This window comes from Sturnira hondurensis, unplaced genomic scaffold (assembly GCF_014824575.4).
Source record: "Sturnira hondurensis isolate 20B ecotype Veracruz unplaced genomic scaffold, ASM1482457v3 Scaffold0016098, whole genome shotgun sequence".
NCBI classification, from domain to species: Eukaryota; Metazoa; Chordata; class Mammalia; order Chiroptera; family Phyllostomidae; genus Sturnira; species Sturnira hondurensis.
The window spans coordinates 1,137,826-1,165,614 of record NW_028088729.1 but is presented as its reverse complement, the minus strand read 5'-3'; the positions used below and the strand labels follow the sequence as shown (position 1 = coordinate 1,165,614).

The window sequence follows — 27,789 nt, the reverse complement described above, 5'->3', positions numbered from 1 at the left end:
ATACCACAGTAAAATTTTAATACCACAATTATTTTTCTTTTTAAGAAATTCCAACACCATAGATCTACTAGGTATCTATTTATGGACTATAGTGTGTTAGAAGCCACAAACTATTGTAATGCCTAAACACATTTTTTTGTCCTACCAAAACCAATTTTCACACCCATGGGGGCAATATCACACTCCCTCATTGAGAATACATGACTTAATCCAGTTGTTCCCAACTGAGGGCAATTTTGCCTCCCATTGGGCATTTGACAATGTCTGGAGACATTTGTGATTGAACTGGGGTGGGTGGGTGCTTACTGGTATCAGGTGCATAGAGGTCGGCACTCAAAATGTTCAGTTTGTCTCTGCGATTATTAAGCAAGGTAAAAAATAGACTATGTGAACTCTAAGGTCACAAGGTAAAGACAATAGCAGAAGTTAGGCTCCAGACCTTCAGGTTGAATGCATGGCCAATGTGATATACTTGTTTAGAAAAAAATGCCATCTTTGCTTCTTAAGTATTGTTGCTGTTTTCAATGATATAGTGCTTTTTGCTCTTTCTGTCAAATATGTATAAAAATATGTGTGAACACTTAAAATATGTGTTCATTAACAACTTTGTTTTCTATTTTTGTATGGCTGTGTCTTGCTTTATGAAACAGATATATTCTTTTTAAAAAATATTTTTTATTATTTAACTTTAGAGGGGAAGGAAAGGAGAGAGGGAGAGAAATATCAGTGTATGGTTGCCTCTCGTACATCCCCTTGTGGGAACTGGCCTGCAACCCAGGCATGTGCCCTGACTGGGAATTGAGCCGCGATCCTTTGGTCCACAGGCCCATGCTCAACCCACCGAGCTACACCAGCCAGGGCTGAAACAGATGTATTCTTGAAAAAATTGTATAAATTCATTTCCTGTGAGTCGCATTTATTCCTCAGATTTCATCATATATTTGAGAGGCTTATCTTCATTCCTAATTGCTCCTAATTTTGATCTGGCACATAACATTGTTGCTTTAAGTATGAATTTAGTGGCCTCTCTGCCTGAATTTTAGAGAGTGGGAATAGTTTAAGAGAGAGTATGGACTTATGTTTAAAATGACAGTTTGTTCTTTGATGGACATGGTCCAGGTCATATTTCCAGAGCCCCTGGCTCCCCTATTGTCCCTGTCACACTCACATTCCCTTCTTCTGCTGCCCAGAGTTGGCGTCGAGGAGCCCTTCGAGGAGGACCAGAATGAACACCGCTGGCAATACTTCAGGTGACACAAGGGCATCCTCTGAAACAAATTAACCGGGCCTGGTTTTTCTCATCTTTCTAATCTGAGATGTTTCTCTTTATGCTGTTTGTCTCTTTCTTCCTGTGTGTACCAATCCTTTGCCCCCTTTAGCAAAGGGGCAAATGGTCAGGTCAACTCTAATAATTCTTCCATTCTTTCTCTGGGCTGCTTGATGTATCAATGTTCCTGAGATTATGTCCCAATACCCTACATTTTGGACAATGCTGGCATGTGTCTCTTTGTACAACTGAGCTTAATGTTAAGAGCACCACATATGCAGAGCCAGGAATACTTGCCCCACAAAATTCTGCTAATTTTCTAATAAACGTGGCTTCTAACTTGTGACAAGAACTAGAATTTTATATCTCAACCATGGTTGGGATATGGCTTACACCATCTTAACTAAGTACTATTTTAGTTTTTAAAATGTGTTTTTGTGTATTTGTACATTATCACAGTGAATCAGAAGGTATGAAAAACAGGTATTTTAAGCCAGAAGATAAAGGATCTTCTAATGCAATTTGTTTTTCAGTGTGCATCTAAGTTTTTGATTTGATTATGCTTAATGGTGATGATGTTGGGCAATCAGAATAAAGACTTTAATATTCTTTCCTTTCTGTATCTTTAACTTGTATGCTTTCTTCCTGATCTGGTTTTGTGTGCTGGTCAATAACTCAAGTGCAAAATAGGCTTGAACTTTGTTCTTGGCATTGTGAAAGTATTTCACTCTTTAAGCACAATGATGAAAGCAGCCATACATGGATCTAGCTCCTGGATGCATTCCATAATGACATATAGAAAATTAATTGAAGCATTTAAGCTTTCTGGGTTTTAACTTTTTTCTACTGTTTAAAGTACACACATACACATTCATTTTTGGAGATCCAACTTTAGATACTGATTAAGTTGCAGAGGAAACTCTCTCCTTTGAAATATTCCACCTTTTAGAAGGAAGTGTCTTCAGGCAAAGTGCTGATTATTACACTTGGGACATGAGAAAATTCAGATTCTGATCTGTTGTTCAAGGTTTTGTATGAAGGTATGTTATTAATAGTCCTCAAATTATTTAGGATATCTGCCATTCAAATAAAAAAACTATCAATTAAAGTAGATAGTTCTAAATTTGTAAATTTCAGAAGTTCTAAATTTTCTTCAATTTTATGGCATTTTATATGGTAGTTAATGAGAGTATTCATTTTTGTATTTAGTTGTTCTACACTAAGCACATCTGTTTGATTGCTTTACTTTCTTGCTTGGTGTGGGATTTTCACATTTGTTTCATTCTTAATGAAAATAAGGATAATTCAGTTTATTCCAGAAGAATGTTGTATGTGCTCTGATGAGCTCAACCCTGGTGTATCAGGGGGATGCTAAAATATGATACAGTAAAACTGCACACAAAGTTTAAAGCATTACAGTGGGTCAGAAGAGAAATGTATATTGTGGACAGTTACCTGAAACTAGGAATTTCAGAAAGTCAGAGAACCACCAAGTCTTCTTTTACTCCCATCCCAGACCATCCCCCAGTGCTCCCCACCTCCCTCCCATTTCCACCCCCCTTAGTTGTTGTCCATGTATCCTTTATACTAGTTCCTGTAAATCCTTCCCCTATTTCCCCTGAAATTCTCTCCCCTCTCCCCTCTGGTCACTGTCCACTTGTTCTGTATTTCAGTGTCTTTGGTTATATTTGCTTGTTTGTTTTGTTGTTTAGCTTCCTGTTAAAGGTGAGATCATATTGTATATGTCTTTCAATGCCTGCCTTATTTCACTCAGCATAATGTTTTCCATTTCCATCCATGCTGGTGCAAAGGGTAGGAGCTCCTTCTTTCTTTCTGCTGTGTTAGGTTCCTCTTATAGATGAGATCACATGGTATTTGTCTTTCACCTCCTGACTTATTTCACATAGAACAGCAATTTTTTAAAAAGCAATCTGTAGAGTGATCCTTTGATATCATATGAATAGCCAGACTCCAAACAGCCTTTTGCCTATTGTACATCATCCATTGATGGCCCTTGCTTGACATAGTTATTATACTAGGAGTGGAAAATAGTGATTTTTCTAATTATGTCATTCCTTTAATGCTTATAAAATGACATTTATCTACAAAGAAGAGCTTTCAGAGAGTTTTCAAATTTATTTTATATATTGATGAAGTGAGGAGTCTCTCCATTGTCCAATCAGTTTGAGCAAAGTTTTACTTCATATTTCTGGCACTTGGGATTGTGTCTCTGCAGGATCTCAGCAGTCATCTCGGATGTTGTCACTGGGAATGAAAAAGGTAGGAGGCAGTTGTCACTTTTTTAGTCAAGAAAAGAATGATGCTAGAGAGATGTGGCTGGAATTAGTACTTTCTAGAAACTTCACTGTCCAATTTGGTAGTCACTAGCCATATGTAGCTATTTAAATTCAATTTTTAATCAATTAAAACTAAATAAAATTTAAAATGTAGTTCCTCAGAACCAGAAAAATGGACATCACATGGAGGGATTTCAGTGGGGGGGCAGTGAAAGGAGGAATGTGGGGGAAAGGTACAGGGAAGAAGAAGTATAGTTAGTACACATAAAATGGATGGGGAGAGATAAAAATGGTATAGGAAACAGAAGTCAAAGAACTTATATGAACAACCCATGGACATGAACTAAGGGGGGGTATGCTAGAGGGTTGGAGGGTGGAGGGGGATAAAGGGGTGACATTGGGAAAACTGTAATAGCATAATCAATAAAATACTTTTAAAAAACCCCTGTAGTCCTTGATGTAGGGATGTGTATAAATTTGGTAATGTGGCCAGTAGAATTGACTTTCTGAAAATAAAAAGGATTTTATTTCTCACACACACACACACACACACACACACACACACACACACACACACTGCAGTTCCTTAGTCATATTAACAACATTTCTAGTGCTGGGTGGCCACATGTGGCTAGCGGCTACCATGCTGGACAGTGCAGATCTAGAACACTGCCATCATTGCAGAAAAGTTCTGTTGGACAGTGTGAATGTAGAATCACTCTTAAGTTCTCCCAAACAAAATGCTGAACATCCTAAGTTTGGGATGAGATTCAGGTGGCTCTAATTTTATGAGTTTATCCAATTATTTCATTGTTTTGTACTTTGTAGTTTTGATTCTAGCCTGGTCATGTGGGTCCAGGGTGAATAGATGAGTTCCACTGATGTTGCCAGGGCTTGAGTGAAAATAGTCAAAACCTAGTCTTTATAAGCAGTTCTTGTTGAATAAAATTTATTTTATTTTTGCTCAACAATATTTCTCTATCTTGGTAGAGATCAGTTAAAAGAATAGAGGGGCTAAATTTCCTTTGGCAGGCTTTATTGTATTTGACTTAATTTTTTTTCATTTTAGTACAGGGCACTCTTCAGCCTTTTCTCCTACCCATAGGCTTGCTATTTTACCTAGGCTGATGAAGTCAATCAGTTTTATCTGTACTGACATGAAAACCATATACAAAGGCTAATACACCTGTTTCAAAATTCATGGTACAGAAAAGAGAGATTATTAGTGCCAGATCTGAATGGCCATACTCTCGGGCATAATATACTTCAGGCCATTCAGATCTCATAAACTTGTTGCTGCTGACTTACAATAGCCTCTCTGTGGTTAGGCTGAGGGCTGTTGGGTCACCTGGCATTCTGGTAGGCTGTCTGGGAGACCCTGGGGTAATTGGCACTGTGTCCCTCTAAATGTGCACTGGGAGCTCATCTGAGTCACTTAGTCCACCATGAAGTGGCTTACAGAATCCACAGAACAAGACCGATTATTGGATTCCTAGCTATTGGTTTTACAAATGCTGACAAGACTGCTCATAGAAGACTTTTCTCTGTGTAATACACATTAAGAGACTCAGAATATGTGAGTGTTCAGGATCAACAGCTGGGAATTCAAATTGTGATCTCTCCTATACCACTTTGGTACATTCGACACTTTGGGTGCACTGATGCTCTGGTATGATTTTTGTGGGCAGTCCTGGGACCCCTGAAGTAGATGGATTTCATGTCAAAAAATATCTGTGGGATTTGTTGCTTAAAAGTCCCTGGATAATGTCCAGTTGTGAAGACAAGCCTCCAGCCCTCAGAAGCTCCTGCCTAGAAGCAGCTTATAGACACATAGTGAAGTCTACCTAATTTACCTCAAAAGGTCCCATTAAACCTTAGGCCCATGGGTAAGAAATCATGCACTGAGTACAGTATGGGTTCAGAACAGTGCAAAAATATGGGCTAACTCTTCCCTTTCCTTCTATAACCCTACCCTGTCCAAGTGCATGAACCTTTGGTTAGTGCTTGACAAGCCTGGAATAAGAGAGGAGAGGTTGGCTTTGGAGGCGAGGGTGCATCTGTGTTGTCTTCTATTCCCCTTTTCCATTACTATCTTCTCTCAAGAAATATGCTGGGCATCACAGGTGGGGAAGAGGAAAGGAGAAGAAGAAAAGTAAGGCATGAGTTCAAAGCACAGCTTTGTGCTTCTGCTGCTCTGCTCATTGGAGTAAGAACCCTGGTACTGAACTGCAGATAACACCCTGGTGAAGGACACTTGAGCTTGAAGAGAAGGCCATTCAGCACCTCTCTTCAAGTTTAAGTAAGGCCTGCTGAACACTGTGTCCTCAGTGTACCTTGAGGATACCATATGTTCTTTGTGATGCTGGAAGGAATGAGGGAAGATAGAGAATTCTCCTGGCATCTTTGTTTTTTTCCTCATTTCCCCATGTTATCTATGTCATTTATGTCAGAATCAGGAAGGCATAAAAATAAAGAATTGACATGTGCATAGGGCAATAGTTGGTATATTACTGAGCCAAGAACACATTTTTATGAAATTTGTTATAAGCTGATTTTGCCACTTTGCTTTTTGCTTTCTGTGTTTAGTTGTTCATCTCACAAGTGTGACTCCTCAGGTCATCTCTGCTGTAGGAGGATGTGGGGGCACAAGGATAAAAATTTTGAGATATATGCATGCTGGAGTATTCAGAGGAAGTATACTGATTCCTGCAACTTTATTTTAATTCATCCAAGAAATAAGATGCGGGAGAGAGATGGATAGACATATAATAAAGAAAATACAACAAAATTTTAATGGTAGAATCTAGGTGGTGGGTATATACGTATTCACTATAAATTCTTTCAGCATTTCCTTGGATATATGAAAAGTTTCATAACAAAAGGTCAGGAAAATAAAAGGAGGTCAGGACAACAGTGAGAAGCAGTAGAGAGGAAAAGGCCCAGTGCAGTAGGGCCCACATTTTTATAATGGACAGTCTGGTGCAGGAAAGCAGATTGGCAGTTGCCAGCTGGTGCTTGCTCAGGGCGTAAGCACACAGGATTTATTGCTTCTCCTACCCTCCGAGATCTGATGTGGTATATAATCTCTTTCTCGTGATTTGCATGACAGCCTCTCTCTTCTTTTAGATACCTATTCCTTCTGCTTCAGGAAGATGGTCAGCCTCTTGCCAACTTTCAGCCAGAAAGCTTGCCCTGGTCCAAGCTAACACTCTCCATTTTTCTCCTTGTCTTTCCCCCTGGTGACTGATAGAGTTGGTGTTGACCCAGATCAAGACCCACCACCCAACAATGACAGCTTTCAAGTCTTACAAGGGGTAAGTCACAAGACATGTTTCTTCCCAGGGAAGACATTATTAGAAATGTCTGAAATTTATTGAGCATTTACTACACACCAGGCACTTCATATGAATTTCCTCATTGTGATCTTGACAAGAACTTTATGAGGTATGTACTATTATCCCATTTTATGGATTAGAAACTGAAGTTTGGGAGTGTCAGTGAAGGCCAGAGAATTAGTAAGTGATGGAGCCAGGATTTGATCCCAGAAACTGTGTTCTTAAGCAACTTATTAAGGGGGTGGGCTGACCAGAAAGAGTGTTTAAGCCAAGTCCCCAACTCTCTATCTTCCACGAATGGATATATTGGATAAATTGGTGATTGGTTCATTGCAACTTGTTGTGAGTCTCTCAGTGGTACCCAGGCAAAGGAAGGGAAAGGATGTGATTGCAGGCTCTCCTGTTCTTCTAGTGCCTGGGATCATCCAAGCTCTCTGAGTTTCATCCAACTCATCAATGGCAGAGCAGCAGCCCTCACCCCTGTATGGGCTGAAGGTCACAGCAAGGCTAACAGTTAAGTCTTGTGTAAGGCAGTAGCAGCAGTGACAGCATGGAACAGAGCATGAGGGAGGGAAGCTGTAGACACAGTAAATGGAAGAGCCCTATGACAGCATTTAGTGTGACCATAGGGAAGAGTGGCTGTTGCAGCAGAGAATGCTGATGGCCCTTGGTTTGGCCATCTGCAACACTTACTTAATAAACTGCTGCTTAATAAACTGCCCCAAATGTAGGAAAATGAACAATTTCTCCTATTCATGGGTTCTCTAGGTCAGGTATTTGGAAAGGGCCTAGTACAAATAGCTTGCCTTTGCTCCATGAAGGAGGCCAGGGGTTACCTGGGTGAAGCTGGGGCTGGAATCATCCCAAGGTTGATTTGCCCCCACATCTGGCTCCTGGGCTGGGAGGACTCACATGAGGATAGCCAACTAGAATACTGAATTGTGGCTTCTCCAAGTGGCTGCAGGGAACTGGACCCCTTATATGATGACTTATAGTTCCAAAAGCCAGTGTCCAACCAAGCAAGGTGGAAGCTACATAGCCTTTTAGGACCTAACCTTGAAAGTCTCACAGCATAACTTTTGTGACTTTCTATTGGTTACAAGTTGCTAGGACCAGCCCAGATTCAAGAGGAGGGGAACAGAGACCATAATCTCTGAGTGGCAAGAGTATCAGTAAAGTGACTTCCGGCATAGATGGAGGTGTAGGTGGAAATACTATGCCTTGTCGCATAACCAACTTTAAGGACAACAAAGATTTAGAAACAAAAACACACCCAGAACAGACAGAAAATTGAACTGTACCGAAGTCCAACAACAACGAACCATTCATCCAGACCGGTAAGAGGGGCAAAGTCGGCAGCCGGCAGAGAGGGGTCCAGGCAGGAAAAGGCAGTGGTTGGCCAACCCGGACACAGGGAGGAAACAAGCAAACCCAGTGAGGCGTGCAAGGTGGTGGCTGACCATGGACACACATTCGCACGCAGATAAACCAGGCAAAATATAGGCAGTGACACAGACCACACAACCCAGAGCCCCAGTGACAGGAAATAAAGCCTAAAAGCACTGATTGAAAACACTTGCAGGGGTTGAGGTTTCGGGAGAGGCTCCCAGCCTCACAGGAGAGTTCATTGGAGAGATCCACAGGGTCCTAGAGTGTACACAAGCCCACCTAGGAACCAGCACCAGAAGGGCCCAATTTGCTTGTGGGAAGAGGCAGAGGGAACTGAAATCCGAGAGAGAGCAAACAAACACCATTATTCCCTCTCTGACCCTGCCCCCACAGACAGTGTCACAACCCAGCCACTGGGTTGCCCCGTTCTGATGAACACCTAAGGCTCCGCACCTCATACACAACGGGCGCAACCTGACCAAAAAATTATGGCTCCAACAGAAGAACAAATCGAAGCCCCAGAGCAAATACTTTTAAGTGACCAAGAGATAGCCAATCTATCAGATGCACAGTTCAAAACACTGGCGATCAGGATGCTCACAGAACTGGTTGATTTTGGTCACAAATTAGATGAAAAAATGAAGGCTACACTAAGTGAAATGAAGCAAAATGCACAGTGAACCAATAGTGATGGAAAGAAAACTGGGACTCAAATCAAGGGAGTGGACCAGACGGAAGAAACAAACAACCAAGCAGAAAAGAATGAAGAAACGAGAATTCAAAAAAATGAGGAGAGGCTTAGGCACTTCCTTAGAACATCTGTAAACATTCCAACATCTGAATTATAGGGGTACCAGAAGGGGAAGAGAAAGAGAAACAAGTGGAAAACTTATTTGAACAAATAATGAAGGAGAACTTCCCCAATCTGGCAAAGGAAATAGACTTCCGGGAAGTCCAGGAAGCTCAGAGAGTCCCAAAGAAGATGGACCCAAGGAGGAACACACCAAGGCACATCATAATTACATTAGCCAAGATTAAAATGAAGGAGAGAATTCTAGAAGCAGCAAGAGAAAGGGGGACAGTCACCTACAAAGGAGTGCCCATCAGACTGTCAGCAGATTTCTCAAAAGAGACCTTCCAGGCAAGAAGGGGCTGGGAAGAAGTATTCCAAGTCATGAAGTCCAAAGACCAACATCCAAGATTGCTCTATCCAGCAAAGCTCACGTTTAGAATGGAAGGACAGATTAAGTACTTCTCAGATAAGGTCAAGTTCAAGGAGTTCATCATCAGCGAACCCTTATTATGTGAAATGTTAAAGGGATTTATCCAATAAAAAGGAGATAAAAATATGAACAGTGAAAGGACAGCAAACTCAGTTATTAACAACCACACCTAAAACAAATGCAAACTAAGAGGACAGCTAGATTAGGAGCAGAATCATAGAAATGGAGATCACGTGGAGAGTTAGCAACAGGCAGGTGGGAAGAGGAGAATGGGGGAGAAGGTACAGAGAATAAGTAGCATAGATGGTAGGTAGAAAATAGACAGGGGGAGGGCAAGAGTAGTGTGGGAAATGTAGAAGCTAAAGAACTTATGACACATGGACATGAACTAAAGGAGAGGAATGTGGGTGGGGGGTGTGCAGGGTGGAGTTGAATGAAGGGGGAATTGGGAAAACTGTAATAGCATAATTAATAAAATATATTAAAAAAGAAAAAGACAGGAAAAAAAAGTGTGGTGGGAGGGGAGTGAGAAAGTCAGCTTTTGAGGAAAGGCACTTCAGCAAGTGAAGTTAAAGATACAGATGACTGGGTATCAGATTTCAGTCTGGAGGAACACTGAAGGGAAACCCAGAAACAAACAAATCCAACTTGCCCAGAAAGTTATATGCCCATGCAACTATGAACAGCTGATTTTCTGCAGTTTTCACATTTGTATACACGCATCCACATACAAACACACAGGTACTGTAAGCACAATGGTTTCCTTTCCTCCACATCCCACTAATATCCTGCTTGTGAACTTGTCCTGCTGAGATGATAAAGCCAGGATAAATTCAGATTTAGGCTCCTAGCTAAGGCTGATCAATGAGTGCTCTTCTGTAAACTTGTGGAAGGAAGTGAATGACGTGTCTGCATGTGCAGCCAACAGAAATCTCAGCTGGGTTTGGCATGAAACATCCCCACTTGAATGGGGTGTGAGGCCACCTCCAGGCCTGGGCAGTTTGCCTCCAGCTGTGCTTGTTTTTTGTTTTGGTTGCAAAGTCACCAAGACCTCCAAGAAACAAAGCAACCAAGGCTTTTGTTTTGTTTTGTTCTAATGAGTCAAACCTGCCAGGAACATTAAGCTAAAGTCTACCCACAATATTCTTATACTTCCATCAAAGAATATTGAAGGAAGCCTAAGAAAGTTCTAGCCAATAATTTTGCCCACATAAGCTAATATTCTATAGCCCTGTAGCCATGACTCTGTTTACAACCTTGATCTTCTAAAAACCAGTGAAGAAAATTGTGCTCTCCAGAAAAAAATGCCTTCCCATCAAATATCACTTACTCTTTTTTCAGAAAGATTATTTAGAAAATGAGGTAAAGAGAACTGCCCTTTCTTTTCTAATGGAGAACACACATCTGGACTTTTTCCACCTCTGATTTCACTTTTATGACAACACTGTGTGATCTGGATCCATTTCAGGAAAAACTGTAAGAACCCAGGATTTCACCCCAAAATGAGAAGCCCATTTATTTATGTTTTACTGTTTCTCATGACCACTCAGTACTCACAGCACTGCTGTTAGTGGCTCACTGTGCCAAAAAGGTCAGGCCAAGTAGATTTAGAGAAATTAGAAATTTTCTAGAAAGTGTCCTGAGGAACCAAATTTGAAGTTCTTTTTTTCCCCAGTCTGACAGCAATCTTGAAATGCCAATGGAACTGACTTTGGGGGCCCTTCGTATGACTGTGTGAGACTTGGAAGAAGGGAAGTTAAAGCTATGACACAATTCCTAGCTAGGCCTGGCCAATTGGGAGTGCAGCAAAAGTGGCTGCGCCCTTTTATACTTGGCCCAAAGGGTACTCTAGGGAGCTGCCAGGAACACTGAGTCACTGAGTTGACCCATCCAGGAAAGTCTACCCACCTGCAGCAGGAGGCACTATCTTAGCTGTTACTACATGAACTAAATACACTTCCAGAACCCTCAGCACTTAGGACCCACTGCTTTCTAAAACATTTCCATGGAAAAGTGACAGCAAATATGTTACTGAGTTTAGTTACAAGCCAACTGTCTCCATGCACAGTTTCTATGAAATGTATAATAAATTCAGCTGCATAAAACCTACTAAACCATTTCCCTATTTCCTGTTATAGATGCTTAGGTCCAAGGGCAAGAACAATGGCAAACAGCAAAAGGGTTGGGAGGTGTGTGACTGATATGAACTGTCAAAATGAAATCTCACTAAACCCTGGCTATCTAGCTGGAATTGGCCTGTTTTTCTTATAAAATTAATATTGACTGACCATACGTCTGTGAGGAATACATTGGAATAGGGCAGTCATATACTACCAGAGCCATTTTTTTCCTTTCAGTGAAATGAAGACATCCATCACACTTTCTACCCAGATTTTCTTGGAGGTGAGTCTAAGGATCCCCCAAACTCTTATACTCTAAATTAGTTTCCAAGTGCACAATTCCTGAATCCTGTTTACTAAGGTCCTTAATCAAAGCTAGAGTTAAACGGCAACTTTTCAAAAAAGAGTTCATTGAAACAATGTGTTCCCAACTGGCATAGCAGCCAATCCTATTATAATCACAAAGGTCTTCTGAAGCACCACTGAAGTGAGTACCAAATATCCAATGTAGCTCATTGAAAGCTCTTCCCAAAATGCCCAGAACTTTCAGAGGTCATGGCTTTATGTCCTGTAACAGGCATCAACACCAAGAATTGTGACCAGCCTCAAAGACAAAGAAACCAAAAAGGTACCCCCTAGGCCCCCCACACAGCACCACATTTCACAACACTTGTTACATGTAATTTGGTAGATGGACTCATTTAGAAGATCCTATGAAATGTGAAATATGTAGGCTGGATTTAGGATGAAATGCAATGACAAGTATAATTCAAAGCTGACTAGAAGATGACAATGTATATAGAAAATCCTATAGACTCCACCAAAAAACTACTCAACCTAATAAGCGAATTTGGAAAAACAGCAGGATATGAAGTTAATATCTAGAAATCAAAGGCCTTTTTGTACACCAACAATAAAATATCAGAAACAGAAATCAGGAAAAAAATTCATTTGATATAGCAACAAGGAAAATAAAGTACCTAGGAATAAACCTAACCAAGGAGGTAAAAGACCTGTACTCAGAAAACTGCACAACAGTGAAGAAAGAAATTAAGGAAGACACAAACAAATGGAAGCATTTACCATGCTCATGGACTGGAAGAACTAACATAACAAAATGTCCATACTACCCAAGGCAATTTACAGATTCAATGCAACTCCTATTAAAGTACCAATGGCATATTTCATAGATATAGAATAAACACTTCAAAAATGTATATGGAACCATAAATGACCTTGAAAAGCTGCAGCAATTTTTAGAAAGAAGAACAAAGTAGGAGGGATCATAATACCTGATATCAAACTGTATTACAAGGCCACTGTAATCAAAACAGCCTGGTACTGGCATAAAAAACAGACACATGGACCAATGAAACAGAATAGAGAGCCCAGAAATAAGCCCAAATCTCTATGGACAATTAATATTTGACAAAGCGGGAAGCAGCATAAAATGGAGCAAAGACACATTCTTCAAAAAATGGTGTTGGGAGATCTAGACAGCTACATGCAAAAAAATTAAACTTCAGCACCAACTTACACCATACACAGAAATAAATTTAAGGTGGATAAAAGACTTAAATATAAGTCGTGACACCATAAAAGTCCTAGAGGAAAACACAGGCAGGGAAATCTCAGACATTCCACGCAGCAGTATTTTCACCAATATGTCCCCTTAGAGTAAGGGACATAAAGGAAAGAATAAACAAATGAAACCTAATCAAATTAAAAAGTTTCTGCACGGCTAAAGAAAACAGCATTAAAATGAAAAAAGAACCAACTATATGGGAACACATATTTGCCAATGATACCTTGGACAAGGGTTTGATCTAAAATATATAAAAAACTCACGTGTCTCCACTCTAAGAAGACAAGCAACCCAATTAAAAAATGGGCAAAGGACTTGAACAGACACTTCTCCAAGGAAGACATACAGAAGGTCCAGAGACATATGAAAGGATATTCAGCATCACTAGCCATCAGATAAATGCAAATTAAAACTACAATGAGATACCATTTCACACTGGCCAGAATGGCCATCATAAACAAAGCAACAAACAACATGTATTGGAGAGGGTGTGGAGAAAAGGGGACCCTAGTTCACTGTTGGTGGGATTGCAGACTGGTACAACCATTATGGAAAACAGTATGGAATTTCCTCAGAAAACTAAAAATGGAAATGCCTTTTGACCCAGTAATTCCACTGCTGGGATTATATCCTAAGAACCCTGAAACACCAATCCAAAAGAACCTATGTACCCCAATGTTTGTAGCAGCACAATTTACAATAACCAAGTACTGGAAGCAACCCAAGTGCCCATCAGTAAATGAATGGATCAAAAAACTATGGTACATCTACACAACGGAATTCTACACAGCAGAAACAAAGAAGGAGCTCCTACCCTTAGCAACAACATGGATAGAACTGGAAAGCATTATGCTGAGTGAAATAAGCCAGGTGGTGAAAGACAAATACCATATGATCTCACCTTTAACTGGAATCTAATCCATAAAACAAACAAGCAAGCAAAATATAAACAGAGACATTGAAATTAAAAACAATCTGACAGTAACTATCGAGGAGGTGGGAGGGGATAATGGGAGGAAGGGGAGAAGGCTTTTTAGGAACAACTATAAAGGACAAGTGGAGAAAACCAAGAGGGTGTGGAAGCAGGGGAGGCAGGTGGGGATAACTGGACTGGGCAGGGAGTGGTGGTGGGGTAAATGTGGACAACTGTAATTGGACAACAATAAAATAATTTAAAAAAATGTCTGGCTGGAAGAAAAAGAAACAATCGACAAGGTTTCACAGATAACATATGTTTGTAGTCAGTGAAGCTTCCTACTGCATTGGTCCATCATGTTTGCATCTGCTCATCAAATAAATACCTATTGAGCTCCCCAGGTGCCAGGCACTATGCTCAGCACTGGGTTTTTGATGTTGATCAAAACTGTTCTTGACTCCCAAAAGCAAATATTAACATTTTGAAAAAAATTCTGCTCTCATCATAACTCTTCTTTCTACCATTTGACCTGCCCAGGAAATGCCAGCCTGGGAAAGGAACAAACCTAGAGACAAAATCCTCTTGCCAGCTCCACAACAGGAGTGATACAACAGCACAAAAACACGTCTATCACTTTACTGATAGTTTTAAAAAATATTTTATTGATTTTGCTATTACAGTTTTCCCAATTCCCCCCTTCATTCAACTCCACCCTGCACACCCCCCACCCACATTCCTCTCCTTTAGTTCATGTCCATGTGTCATAAGTTCTTTAGCTTCTACATTTCCCACACTACTCTTGCCCTCCCCCTGTCTGTTTTCTACCTACCATCTATGCTACTTATTCTCTGTACCTTCTCCCCCATTCTCCTCTTCCCACCTGCCTGTTGCTAACTCTCCACGTGATCTCCATTTCTATGATTCTGCTCCTAATCTAGCTGTCCTCTTAGTTTGCATTTGTTTTAGGTGTGGTTGTTAATAACTGAGTTTGCTGTCCTTTCACTGTTCATATTTTTATCTCCTTTTTATTGGATAAATCCCTTTAACATTTCACATAATAAGGGTTCGCTGATGATGAACTCCTTGAACTTGACCTTATCTGAGAAGTACTTAATCTGTCCTTCCATTCTAAACGTGAGCTTTGCTGGATAGAGCAATCTTGGATGTTGGTCTTTGGACTTCATGACTTGGAATACTTCTTCCCAGCCCCTTCTTGCCTGGAAGGTCTCTTTTGAGAAATCTGCTGACAGTCTGATGGGCACTCCTTTGTAGGTGACTGTCCCCCTTTCTCTTGCTGCTTCTAGAATTCTCTCCTTCATTTTAATCTTGGCTAATGTAATTATGATGTGCCTTGGTGTGTTCCTCCTTGGGTCCATCTTCTTTGGGACTCTCTGAGCTTCCTGGACTTCCCGGAAGTCTATTTCCTTTGCCAGATTGGGGAAGTTCTCCTTCATTATTTGTTCAAATAAGTTTTCCACTTGTTTCTCTTTCTCTTCCCCTTCTGGTACCCCTATAATTCAGATGTTGGAATGTTTACAGATGTTCTAAGGAAGTGCCTAAGCCTCTCCTCATTTTTTTGAATTCTCGTTTCTTCATTCTTTTCTGCTTGGTTGTTTGTTTCTTCCGTCTGGTCCACTCCCTTGATTTGAGTCCCAGTTTTCTTTCCATCACTATTGGTTCACTGTGCATTTTGCTTCATTTCACTTAGTGTAGCCTTCATTTTTTCATCTAATTTGTGACCAAAATCAACCAGTTCTGTGAGCATCCTGATCGCCAGTGTTTTGAACTGTGCATCTGATAGATTGGCTATCTCTTGGTCACTTAAAAGTATTTGCTCTGGGGCTTCGATTTGTTCTTCTGTTGGAGCCATAATTTTTTGGTCAGGTTGCGCCCGTTGTGTATGAGGTGCGGAGCCTTAGGTGTTCATCAGAACGGGGCAACCCAGTGGCTGGGTTGTGACACTGTCTGTGGGGGCAGGGTCAGAGAGGGAATAATGGTGTTTGTTTGCTCTCTCTCGGATTTCAGTTCCCTCTGCCTCTTCCCACAAGCAAATTGGGCCCTTCTGGTGCTGGTTCCTAGGTGGGCTTGTGTACACTCTAGGACCCTGTGGATCTCTCCAATGAACTCTCCTGTGAGGCTGGGAGCCTCTCCCGAAACCTCAACCCCTGCAAGTGTTTTCAATCAGTGCTTTTAGGCTTTATTTCCTGTCACTGGGGCTCTGGGTTGTGTGGTCTGTGTCACTGCCTATATTTTGCCTGGTTTATCTGCGTGCGAATGTGTGTCCATGGTCAGCCACCACCTTGCACGCCTCACTGGGTTTGCTTGTTTCCTCCCTGTGTCCGGGTTGGCCAACCACTGCCTTTTCCTGCCTGGACCCCTCTCTGCCGGCTGCCGACTTTGCCCCTCTTACCGGTCTGGATGAATGGTTCGTTGTTGTTGGACTTCGGTACAGTTCAATTTTCTGTCTGTTCTGGGTGTGTTTTTGTTTCTAAATCTTTGTTGTCCTTAAAGTTGGTTGTGCAGGGAGGCATAGGGTTTCCACGTACACCTCCATCTTGGCTGGAAATCTCTTTTTGGTCTTCTGATTGCTTCCCTTGGGCCCCCTGTTTCTCCTTTCTGCCATTCTTTTTCCCCCTTAAAGTTCAAATTAACATTAATTAATTTTATTTGACAAATACTTATTGAGTGTTAGGGTGGTTGGTAATGTGGGCTATGAAACAATTCACAAAGAGAAGAAAGTGCTGAAGAAAGTTACTTTACTTTTCCAAGGGAAGGAAAAGGGTAGATGCTGATGGAGATGGACACCAGCACCAGCCCTGAGGGGTGGGGGTTTTGAGAGTTTGCCAGGTAGTGGAGCAGTTGTAGAGCAGGATGTTTCAGTTGGGCTGCAGTTTGTTTCAATGTTATCTTTGGGTGCAGGATGTGGTGGTATGTTATGTGCTGTTCTGTAAGTTCGGGGAACCTCAGTGCTTTTAGGGTGCTTTTAGTAATTTTCTAGTCCTTAGGATAAGGACTCATAAAACAATTAGGGTCAGTCATGCTTGGAGGTCTAGCCAGCTCTTGGATAAAGGGCTTGAGAAAGTAGCTTCTGTCCTATTACTGAGTGTTTGTTATATTTCAGACATTCTTTCAGACTCTGTGAATACATCTGCAAACAAGCTGGATGAATCTTTGTCCTTCAGAATTTGGGGACAGTGTGATTATGGAAGGGTAAGGGTGGAGAGTGGCAGAGGTGAGCTTCTGGAGGGCCTCATGTACTTCTCTTTCAGGGACCATAGACCTATCCTTCTGCTGCTCAGATTGCCTCCACAGACCAGCAACCTGGGCATGACCAGGGCTTGTTAGAAATGCAGATTCTCAGGCTGCACTTTGACCCACTGATTCAAAATCTTCATTTTAACAAGGCTCCCAGGAAGGTTGTGTACACTCTGCAGTGAGCACTGGGGAGCTCTCAGTTCCCTATTTGTATGCCCTTTTATCTCACTTTTGAGAAATCTTGGCCCTACCATCCCAAGGACATGAAAAAGGCCTGAATCTGGTTGCATCATTTATTTACTCTTTTTTGCATTAGTTTTGTATTCCTGCTATAAAAAAATACCATAAACTTAGCAGCTTAAAGCAACACTATCTTATAGTCTTGTAGGTCACATGTCTAATGGACACCACTCATTTCTCTGTTTCAGGTCTCTCAAAGCTGAAATCAAGTTATCTTTAGGGTTGGGTTTTGCCACTTGCAGAGTCACTCAGGTCATTGGTAGAATTCAGTTTCATGCCTTTGTAGGACTGAGGCCCTGTCTCCTCCCTGGCTGTTGGCTGGGGCATCAAGGTCAGCTCCTAGAACCACCTGCATTTTCTGGCTCATAGTCTCCTCCATGTTCAAAGCCAGCAATAGTGAAGCAAGTCCCTGTCATGCTTTGAATCTCTACTGCATCTTCTTCCATTGCATCTCTCTGACTCTTTTGCCTGCCTTGTCCACTTTTAAGGGTGCATGTGATTACATTGGACCCATCTGTAAAGCCTTCAGTCCATCTACAAAGCGCCTTTTATCATGTAATGTAACATTTATAGGCTCTGGTGATCAGGATATAGAAATCTTTGAGGAACTGGTATTCTGCTCCATCTCTGGAAAAAAAAGCCATTCTCCGTAATGCAATGACCTTAACTTAAAAAAAAAACTTACAATAATAAGAATAGAATAAGATTCAGTTCTACTCAGAAATTTACTACTTCTAGAAAAATTATTTTGAAAATAGAACCTTTTGCCACCCCTCAGTTCTTTAATCTGCTTTCTTTTTCTTCATCACAATATACCACCATATATGTATCTCTCTGTCTCCCCCTCTGGAAATGTGCTCAAGGCACAGGTGCTGGGTCTCATTCCTCTTTGTGTTTCTAGAACCCAGCATGGTGTCTGGCAGACACAGTCAGTGCTTAGTCAATGTAGAAGAAATAGATACTGTTATATGCTCCACAAAATGGTAATAAGCAGAGTTGGTGGTATTTATTTTCCGAAGGGGCTTTTTCACTAATATTGTCAATAAAAAGTAAAAACAAATCCCTTATGTAACTCATAAGAACAGAGAATAGAATGGTGGTTAACAGGGGCTGGGGGAATTAAGAGGATGTTTAAGGCTTTAAACTTGTAACTAAAAGATGAGTAACATCTGGAGATTTAATGTGAAGCATAGTGAATATCAACAATGCTGTATTATACACAGTTGCTAAGAGACTAGGTATTAATTGTTCTCACCACAAAAAAGAAATGTTAATTATTGAGTTGATAGAGGTGTTAACTAACACTTCAGTGGTAATTATTCTGCATTATACAAATGTATGAAATCAACTAATTGTACACCTTAAACTTGCCTGATGTTATATATCAATTATATTTCTTTATTTTGATTTAATTTACTTAAAATATTTTATTTATGCTATTACTATTGTCCCAGTTTTCCCCCTTTGCCTCCCTCTACCCAGCCTGCCCCCCACTTCCATAATCAGTCCCCTCACCATTATCCATGTCCATGGGTCATGAATGTATGTTCTATAACTGATCTCTTCATCTTCTTCCAATCAGTCCCCCTCCCCCATCCCCTCTTACAGCTGTCAGTCTGTTCCACGATTCCATGCCTCTGGTTCTATTTTGCTCATTAGTTTATTTTGTTCATTAGATTCCTCTTATAAGTGAGATCATACAGTATTTGTCTTTCAATTATATTTCAATTTAAACTTGTCCAGAGTCACACGGCAAGGCAATGGCAGAGTCATGGATAGAGCTAGGATTTGGAACCAGGAAGTCTATTGAGAAAGACTGTGATCTTTACAACTAGACCTCTTAGACTGCTTTTTTGCCTTTGAAACATTTCTCAGAAAAGACAACCTTGTGCAAAGCCTTGAAGAGGGAATCAGCCAGGTAGGTGTCATGGGCAGGAGAAAGTGAGAGGAAAACAGGGTGTTCCAGGTGCTACAAGCAGCCTGAGCTAAAGATATGGGGGTATGAACCCTCCTGGTGGGAATGCAGGTTTTGAGAAGGGGTGTGGTGACGGAGTAAGTTCCTGCTTTTTCTGTGGGTGTAGCACTTGAGTGGAAGTCCAAGAATGCAAATGGAGCAGGGAAGGGGGGCCCTGACCATTGTGGGGTCAGCCTGCACCCACACTGACACCTGCTCAGTCCTGTGCTGCTCAGACCCCACAGGAAGGAGTCCACTGGCTTGTTTGTGATAAATAACAGCCTAAATCAAGTTGTGATGCAGTTGGTTGTCTTCTGGGTCAGCTTACGAAATTACCCCTGTTCCACAGACCCTCCCTGATTTCCCCAAACCCTACTCTATGTAGATTTACCTAAGCTGCTCCTGTACTTAATCATGCTTTTGGCACCATCTCTCGGAATAAGTTGTTTAACACCTCTGTTACAATGTTGCGCTTAAAAAAAGATTTTATTTATTTGTCTTTTATAGAGGAAGGGAAGGAGAGAGGGAGAGAAATATCAATGTATGGTTGCTTCTTGTGAGTCCCCTGCTAGGAACTGGCCTGCAACCCAGGCATGTGGCCTGACTGGGAATTGAACCCCGATCGTGTGGTTCGCAGGCCTGCGCTCAATCCACTGAGCTACACCAGCCAGGCCACAATGTTGCACTTTTTATTTGCCCTGAATTTACCTCCTGTAACCCATTCAGAACTATCTCTTGGTTTCTTACATTTCTGAGATTACTTAATCTTATTTGTGGACTGCAGGCATATCTCTCTGCAGATGAGAAGAACTTTTGTTAGTTTGTTTTCAAAAAAGCAGCATTAACTTTGCTTTGCTCATTTTAATTGTCCCTCCTGGGACTTATGTAAGTGTTCTGTAGCTTCCTTGATATGAAATGGCAAGAACTTAGGTGTTCCAGTTAATGACCATGAATTTTGGGTTTGCAGAGGTAAGGATGACAGAGTAGGGGTTTGTCACTTTTTTGTTGTTTTAGAGGAGCAGATGAAACTGGCTTTGGGAGACTTGTCTTGTGCCTGATTGTTTAGAGTATCCTTCCTGATGATGTTTGCTACCTTTTCCATTTTTCTTCAGTAAGATTCTGCAGACACTTAGAATTGAGAGCTTAGAACCTATTGCTTTCCCTAGTGCTGTCATTAGGCTAGTAGTCAATTACCTGAATAGAATGACTGTTGTCTGCAGTGGAGATATTTCTGTGGTCTCTCCCTTCTACATGAGTTACAAAAATGTGAAATAAAGTTAGTTCCTAGAATCTGTCATTTTTATTTCGTCATCCATAGGAGGGACCATTTAACTAAGCGTTTCCACACAGGGTAGAGCAAAAGTAGGTTTATAGTTGCAAGTATGTGAAACACAGAGTTTATTCTTGTATTATTAATTATTGTAGTATTTTTCATCTGAACAACTTTGAACTTATTTTGCCCTATCCTGTATTTGTCACTAAACATTCCTTAAATACCTTGGGGACTTCATTTTAGAAATAATCTTCACCATTGGAAATATTAGGAATTTAAATAGTGTGTGCTGATGTCCCTCCCTCTACTTGTCTATATGCTTAGCTTCTCAGAGGTCTCAAAGTAATCCTAGAACCTGTATTTCTATTACAGGTAGAATTTATACCCACTGTGATTTAGAACCACTTGTAATTGTAGCTAAACTTTTATTTGGTGATTGCTGATTGTCTCCCACTTGCAGAGTTGCCTCTCCATATAACATTAAAGAGAATGATGATAAAAATGGCTGAGTTTCCCAAATAGTCTGTACTCTCACTTGTTGTCCAGCAACATAGAACCCCAGCTGTGCCCTCAAATTGCTGCAATCAATCCATTTTTAAAAATTAATTGTCCTGCTTATAATACACAGAACAGATATCTTAAATCTCAAATGAATGTTTGATTTTTCCAGTTATTTTCAAAATTAAGTGATGGGGATGTTTGGATTAAAGAGGCATGAGAGGAGTAGTAAAAGAACTTACTACTTGAGGGTAGATAAAAGAACAGAAATTGTAGTTCTGGCTCCATTTCCCCTGCCCAACACCCCCATCTTCATAAAGTGGGTAGGGAAAGTTACTGCATGATCTGGAACATAATACAGGTGCCTGGTTCAGGACCAGCAAGAGTCTTTGGCTGGTTTGTCAGGAAATTCAACAAACTGTGGATTTCCCAGACCAGTTTTGGGAGACCTGGAAAGTTGGTTTTACAGAAGCTTTCTTTAATATTCTCTGTAAATCAGCTTTGGCCTATTAGGGTCTGGAATACCTTACAATAATTAATCTGCTGAAAGGCACTTCAGGGAAAATTATAATAAGAATGTCCAAAGAAATTTTGTATTACTTTGAGGTGATCTACCTACAGATATAACCAAGTTGTTTCACTTTGGGGATTGATGTGCCTGCCTTCTGGATTTATTCAATTTCCTTTAAAAATATTACCTTCCAATATATGAAGAGGGATCCCTCAAAAGAGAATTATATTCTGGAGGGAGGGCCCCTTGAAGTACAGGCTCCCCCTGCTATGTGAGTGCTCTAGGAACGCATCTGTGTTGGTGCACCAGCTGGCATTATACTGAGAGGCTGCGTTTGGCTTCAGTAAATGTTTTAAGTATATTTTATTGATTATGCTATTACAGTTTTCCCAGTTTTTTCTCCCCTTTATTCTCCCTTCACCCTGTACCCCCCAGCCCTCCAGCCTTCCCCACCTTACTTCATGTCCATGAGTTATACATATAAGTTCTTTGACTTCTCTGTTTTCTGTACCATTCTTAACCTCTCCCTGTCTATTTTATGCCTACCATTTATTTCCTGTACCTTTCCCCCACCATTTTCCCCTCCCCGTCCCCACTGATAACCCTCCATGTGATCTCTATTTCTGTGATTATGTTCCTGTTCTAGTTGTTTGCTTAGTCTGTTTTTGTTTTTAGGTTCAGTTGTTAATAGTTGTGAGTTTTGTCATTTTACTGTTCATAGCTTTGATCTTATTCTTTTTCTTAGAAAGGTTCCTTTAACATTTCGTATAATAAGGGCTTGGTGATGAGGAACTCCTTTAACTTAACTTTATCTGGGAAGCACTTTATCTGCCCTTCCATTTAAAAAGATAGCTTTACTGGATAGAGCAATCTTGGATGGAGGTCCTTGCCTTTCATGACTTTGAGTACTTCTTTCCAGCTCCTTCTTGCCTGAAAGGTTTCTATTGAGAAATCAGCTGAGAGTCCTATGGGAACTCCTTCATAGGTCACTCTCTCCTTTTCTCTTGTGGCTTTTAAGACTCTCTCCTTATCTTTAATCTTGGGTAACTTAATGATGATGTGCCTTGATGTGTTCCTCTTTGGGTCCAATTTCTTTGGGACTCTCTGGGCTTCCTGGACTTCCTGGAAGTCTATTTCCTTCGCCAGATTGGGGAAGGTTTCCTTCATTATTTGTTCAAATAAGTTTTCAACTTCTTGTTCTTGTTCTTTTCCTTCTGGTACCCCTATAATTCAGATGTTAGATTGCTTAAAGTTGTCCCATAGGTTCCTAAGTCTCTCCTCATTTTTTTGAATTCCTGTTTCTTCATTCTGTTTTGCTTGAAAATTTATTTCTCCATTCTGTTCCAAACTGTTCATTTGAACCACAGTTTCCTTTCCTTCACTGTTGGTTCCCTGTATATTTTATTTTATTTCACTTTGTATAGCCTTCATTTCTTCCTTCTTTTTGTGACCGAGCTCAATCATTTCTGTGAGCATCGGGATTACCAGTGTTTTGAACTCTGCATCTGATAGGTTGGCTATCTCTTCATTGCTTAGTCATTTTTTCTGGAGTTTTGATCTGTTCTTTCATTTGGGCCACATTTTTTTGTCTCAGCACACCTGTTCTGTTGTAAGGGGGCAGGGCCTTAGGTATTCACCAGGGTATGACAACCCTGGTTGCTGCAAGCTGGTGCTGTCTGTGGTAGAGGGGTCAGAGTGGGAACAATGCTGCTAGCTAGCTTCTCCATTCCAACCCCACTTTCCAAGGAACTCTCCTGTGAGACTGGGAGTTTATCCTGCCGTGGCAACCCCAGTGGTAGTTTAAAGCTAGCTTTGAGTCTTTAGTTTCCCATTCATCCAGCCCTGCCTCACCCACATGGTCCACTGCCTTGCACCTGTCTTCTTTGCTGGGCTGCCTGTCTCTGCCACTCCTACTGGTCTGGGTGAATGTTTCTTGAATACTTTGGTTGTTGGAGTTCCATGTAGTTTGATTTTTCTGGCACTTCTGGTTGTTTATTGATTTTAGAATGGTTGTTAATCCTTCTTTTAGTTGTGAGAGGAAGTGAAGCATTTCTACCTATGCCTCCATCTTGGCTGGAACTCCTGGCTTCAGTGAATGTTTTTTGAAGACTCTTTCAACGTGATGGGTGATTTACAAGCATTTCATGATGGGTGATTTACAAGCACACCTGCCCATACCATGCTGAGTGTTCAGCGGTTTTCGACCAAAAATTGCATGACCCTGATGCCCCACCCTCCCTACATACCCCATCTTGCCCCAAGTGACTTTTTTTGTTTCTCCGGATGAAAAAAGCTCTCAAAGAGAAACATTTGCAGATGTAAAAGAAGTGAAACATAAAATAGCAGAAGCACTAAAAGGTACCAAAATTGTCAAATTCAAAAATGGTTTTGAGCAATGGGAAAAACATCACAATCAGTGCATTGTATCAAATGGAGAGTACTTTGAAGGGCACTGAAGTTTAAATATTTAAGAACAAATACATAATTTTTTATAAATAAATTCTGTTTTTTTTTGTCCTCCTTGTAACTTTGATACTCTGGTGATATGTTTGATTCATAAATATCAAAATAATTTAAAACTATGGTTAAAAAACCTTTTCCCTTTATTTCAATCATGTTTACAACTAAGCATGTTTTATTTGTTCCTAGGATGGTCCAGATTCCACTGGAGGAAACCGGACAAAGCAGGAGAGTGCGTGGCTATTCAGGCTATGGTACAGCTTTGACCACAAGTATCCTTTTACCTGGTTTCCCTGAAACATCGATGATGAAATCCTCTTGTTGAGTTGCCCGTGAATGACTTCTGATAAGTAAGGAAAGATGTGTGCTTGCTACAATGTAATTAGCCCTCTCTTGGCACTCTGGCAGTGACCATTCAACCACAGGTAGTTCTGGTGAGTATTTCTCTGGCCAAGAGGAACATATGTACATCATTAGGTTAGTCCACTCATAGCCTGGTAGACTCATGTGGTTCTTCAGAGGTTTGTGTACAAGGGCAATATACCTTTGTAGGTGAATTGATGTAGTCAGGAAGGAAAGTGGAGCTTGGGGAGTGTGGGGAGACTAATTTCTTTACTTTTTTGTAAGTATATTTTATTGATTATGCTATTACAGTTGTCCCATTTTCCCCCTTTATTCCCCTCCACCCTGAACCCACATCCTACCAGCATTCTCTCCCTTAGTTCATGTCCATGGGTCATACATGTAAGTTCTTTGGCTTTTTCATTTCCTATACTATTCTTCATCTCCCCCTGTCTATTTTGTACATACCAATTATTATTCTTATTCCCTGTACCTTTTCCCCCATTCTCCCCCTGCCTCCTCCCCACAGATAACCCTCCATGTGATCCCCATTTCTGTGATTCTGTTCCTGTTCTAGTTGTTTGCTTAGCTTCTTTTTGTTTTTAGGTTCAGTTGTTGATAGTTGTGAGTTTGTTGTCATTTTACTGTTCATACTTTTGATCATCTTATTTTTCTTAGATAAGCCCCTTTAACATTTCACATAATAAGGGCTTGGTGATGATGAACTCCTTTAACTAGACCTTATCTGGGAAGCACTTTATCTGCCCTTCTGTTCTAAATGATACCTTTGCTGGATAGAGCAATCTTGGATGTAGGTCCCTGCCTTTCATGACTTCGAATACTTCTTTCCAGCCCCTTTTTGCCTGCAAGATTTCTTTTGAGAAATCAGCTGATAGCCTAATGGGAACTCCTTTGTAGGAAACTCTCTCCTTTTCTCTTGCTGCTTTTTCAATTCTCTCCTTATCTTTAACCTTGGATAATGTAGTTATGATGTGCCTTGGTGTGTGCTTCCTTGGGTCCAACTTCTTTGGGGTTCTCTGAGCTTCCTGGACTTCCTGGAAGTCTATTTCCTTTGCTAGATTGGGGAAGTTCTCCTTCATTAGTTTCTCAAATAAGTTTTCAATATGTTGCTCTTTGTCTTCTCCTTCTGGCACCACTATGATTTGGATGTTGGAAAGTTTAAAGTTGTGCCGGAGGTTCCTAAGCCTCTCGTCATTTTTTTTTTTAATTCTCATTTCTTCATTCTGTTCTGATTGAATGTTTATTTCTTTCTTCTGGTCCAAACCATTGGTCTGAGTCCTGGTTTCCTTCCCTTCACTGTTGGTTCCCTGTACATTTTTTTATTTCACTTTGCATAGTCCACACTTCTTCCTCTATTTTGCGACCATGCTTAACCAATTCTGTGAGCATCCTGAATATCATTGTTTTGAACTCTGCATCCAATAGGTTGGCTATCTCTTCATCACCTAGTTCTGCTTTTGGAGCTTTGATGTGTTCTTTCATTTGGGCCATATTTCTTTGTCCTGGTGTATCTGTTACATACTAAGAGGCAGAACGTTAAGTATTTGTCAGGGCAGGGTAACTCACTTCACTACATTGTGTCCTGTATGTGGGAGAGGCGTCAGAGAGGGAACAGTGCTTGCTTGGCTCTTGACATGCTTTCAGTCACTTCCCTCACTACCCACAAGCAAATTGGGCCCTTCTGGTGCTGCTTCTCAAGTGAGTGGTTTTGTGTATGTTCCAGGACCCTTCAGTTCTCTTAAATGAGCTCTCCTGTGAGGCTGGCAGTCTCTTCTGTCACCACAACCCCCACTGGTTTTTACAGCCAGAGGTTTTGAAGCTTTCTTCTCCTGTGCTGGAACCCTGGGTTGCAGGGTCTGCCTTGATTCCTGGCTGTTCCTCCCAGTTTATCCACATGCAAATGCAGGGCCATCTGGTCTGCTAGCCACAACCTTGCTGTGCCTCCTCTGCACTTCAGCTACAGGTCTCCACTCCTCCTACCAGTTTGAATGAGTGTTTCTTCTTTAACTCCTTAGTTGTCAGACTTCTATACAGTTCAATTTTCTGGCAGATCTGGTTGTTTATTGTTTTAAAATTTGTTGTTTTCCTTCTTTTGGTTGTGCAAGGAGGCAAAGTATATCTATCTATGCCTCCATCTTGGCCAGAAGTCAGGAGGCTAATTTCTAACAACTGAATCAACTCTGATACAGGCAAGTCTGATGCAGGACTTAACTGGGTGACATGCAGGATAGACTCTGTTATAGTAGATTTACTTGATCCCAGGTGATACTTAACAACCAAAAAGTTAAACTTTTATGGTTTCTTTAGTTGACATAGTGATCAAATAAGCATGTAGCTAGCTTACATATGGTCTTTGGAGAGTTGGATAATGTTTTATATTTTTTATTGAAGTATAAGATACATGTAGAAAAGCACACAAGTCATAAGTCATTAAATTATCACAAAATAAACACACTTACTTAACCCAAAACAGGTCAAGAAACATGCAATTATCAGGTCTCCTCATGCCATAACCCAGTTACTCTCATACACCCTTACTCTTCCCTAAATGTAACTACTCTCCTGACTTCTGGCAACACTTAATAGTTTTACCTTTTTAGTTTTGCATAAATGGGATTATAGAATATGTGTATGTATGTATAATATATGTTAGTGTCTGGCCTATTTGACTTGACATCATTTGTGTTATTCATCCATGTTGTCACATGAACCTTTAGTTCATCTATTTCATTGTTATATAGTATTTCATTGCATGAATTTATCATAATTTATTTATCTACTGTTGATGAACATGTAGACTGCTCTGCTTTGGAACTGCTGAAAAAATAGTGCTATGAACATTACTATACATGATTTTTGGTTCATGTTTACATGCATTTTGGGGAATGTAATGTTGGGAATATACCCAGGAGTGAAATTGCTGGGTCATAGGACATAAACTGGTTCAGCTTTAGATAAAAGTGCTAAACAGTTTTACAAAATTATGGTACCTCTTTACACAAGCACCTGTAGTGTATGAGCTCCAGTTGCTTCACATCCTTACTGACAAATGGCTTTGTCAGTTTTGTTAATTTTACCTATTCCAGTGGGTTTGTAGTGGCAT

At 40.7% G+C, this 27,789-nt stretch overlaps 1 protein-coding gene across 1 annotated transcript in view; it reads left to right on the top strand.

The window, feature by feature from the left end:
* The first annotated feature begins 841 nt into the window (after positions 1-841).
* The window catches only part of LOC119000656 (sodium/hydrogen exchanger 7-like), a 49,346-nt gene continuing 22,398 nt past the window's right edge, over positions 842-27,789 (top strand). The window contains exons 1-3 of the mRNA XM_037065735.1: positions 842-1,250; positions 6,815-6,878; positions 24,513-24,595. Coding sequence (XP_036921630.1) covers positions 1,078-1,250; positions 6,815-6,878; positions 24,513-24,595 — 320 coding nt within the window. The 5' untranslated portion in view covers positions 842-1,077. The remainder of the gene's footprint in view (positions 1,251-6,814; positions 6,879-24,512; positions 24,596-27,789) is intronic.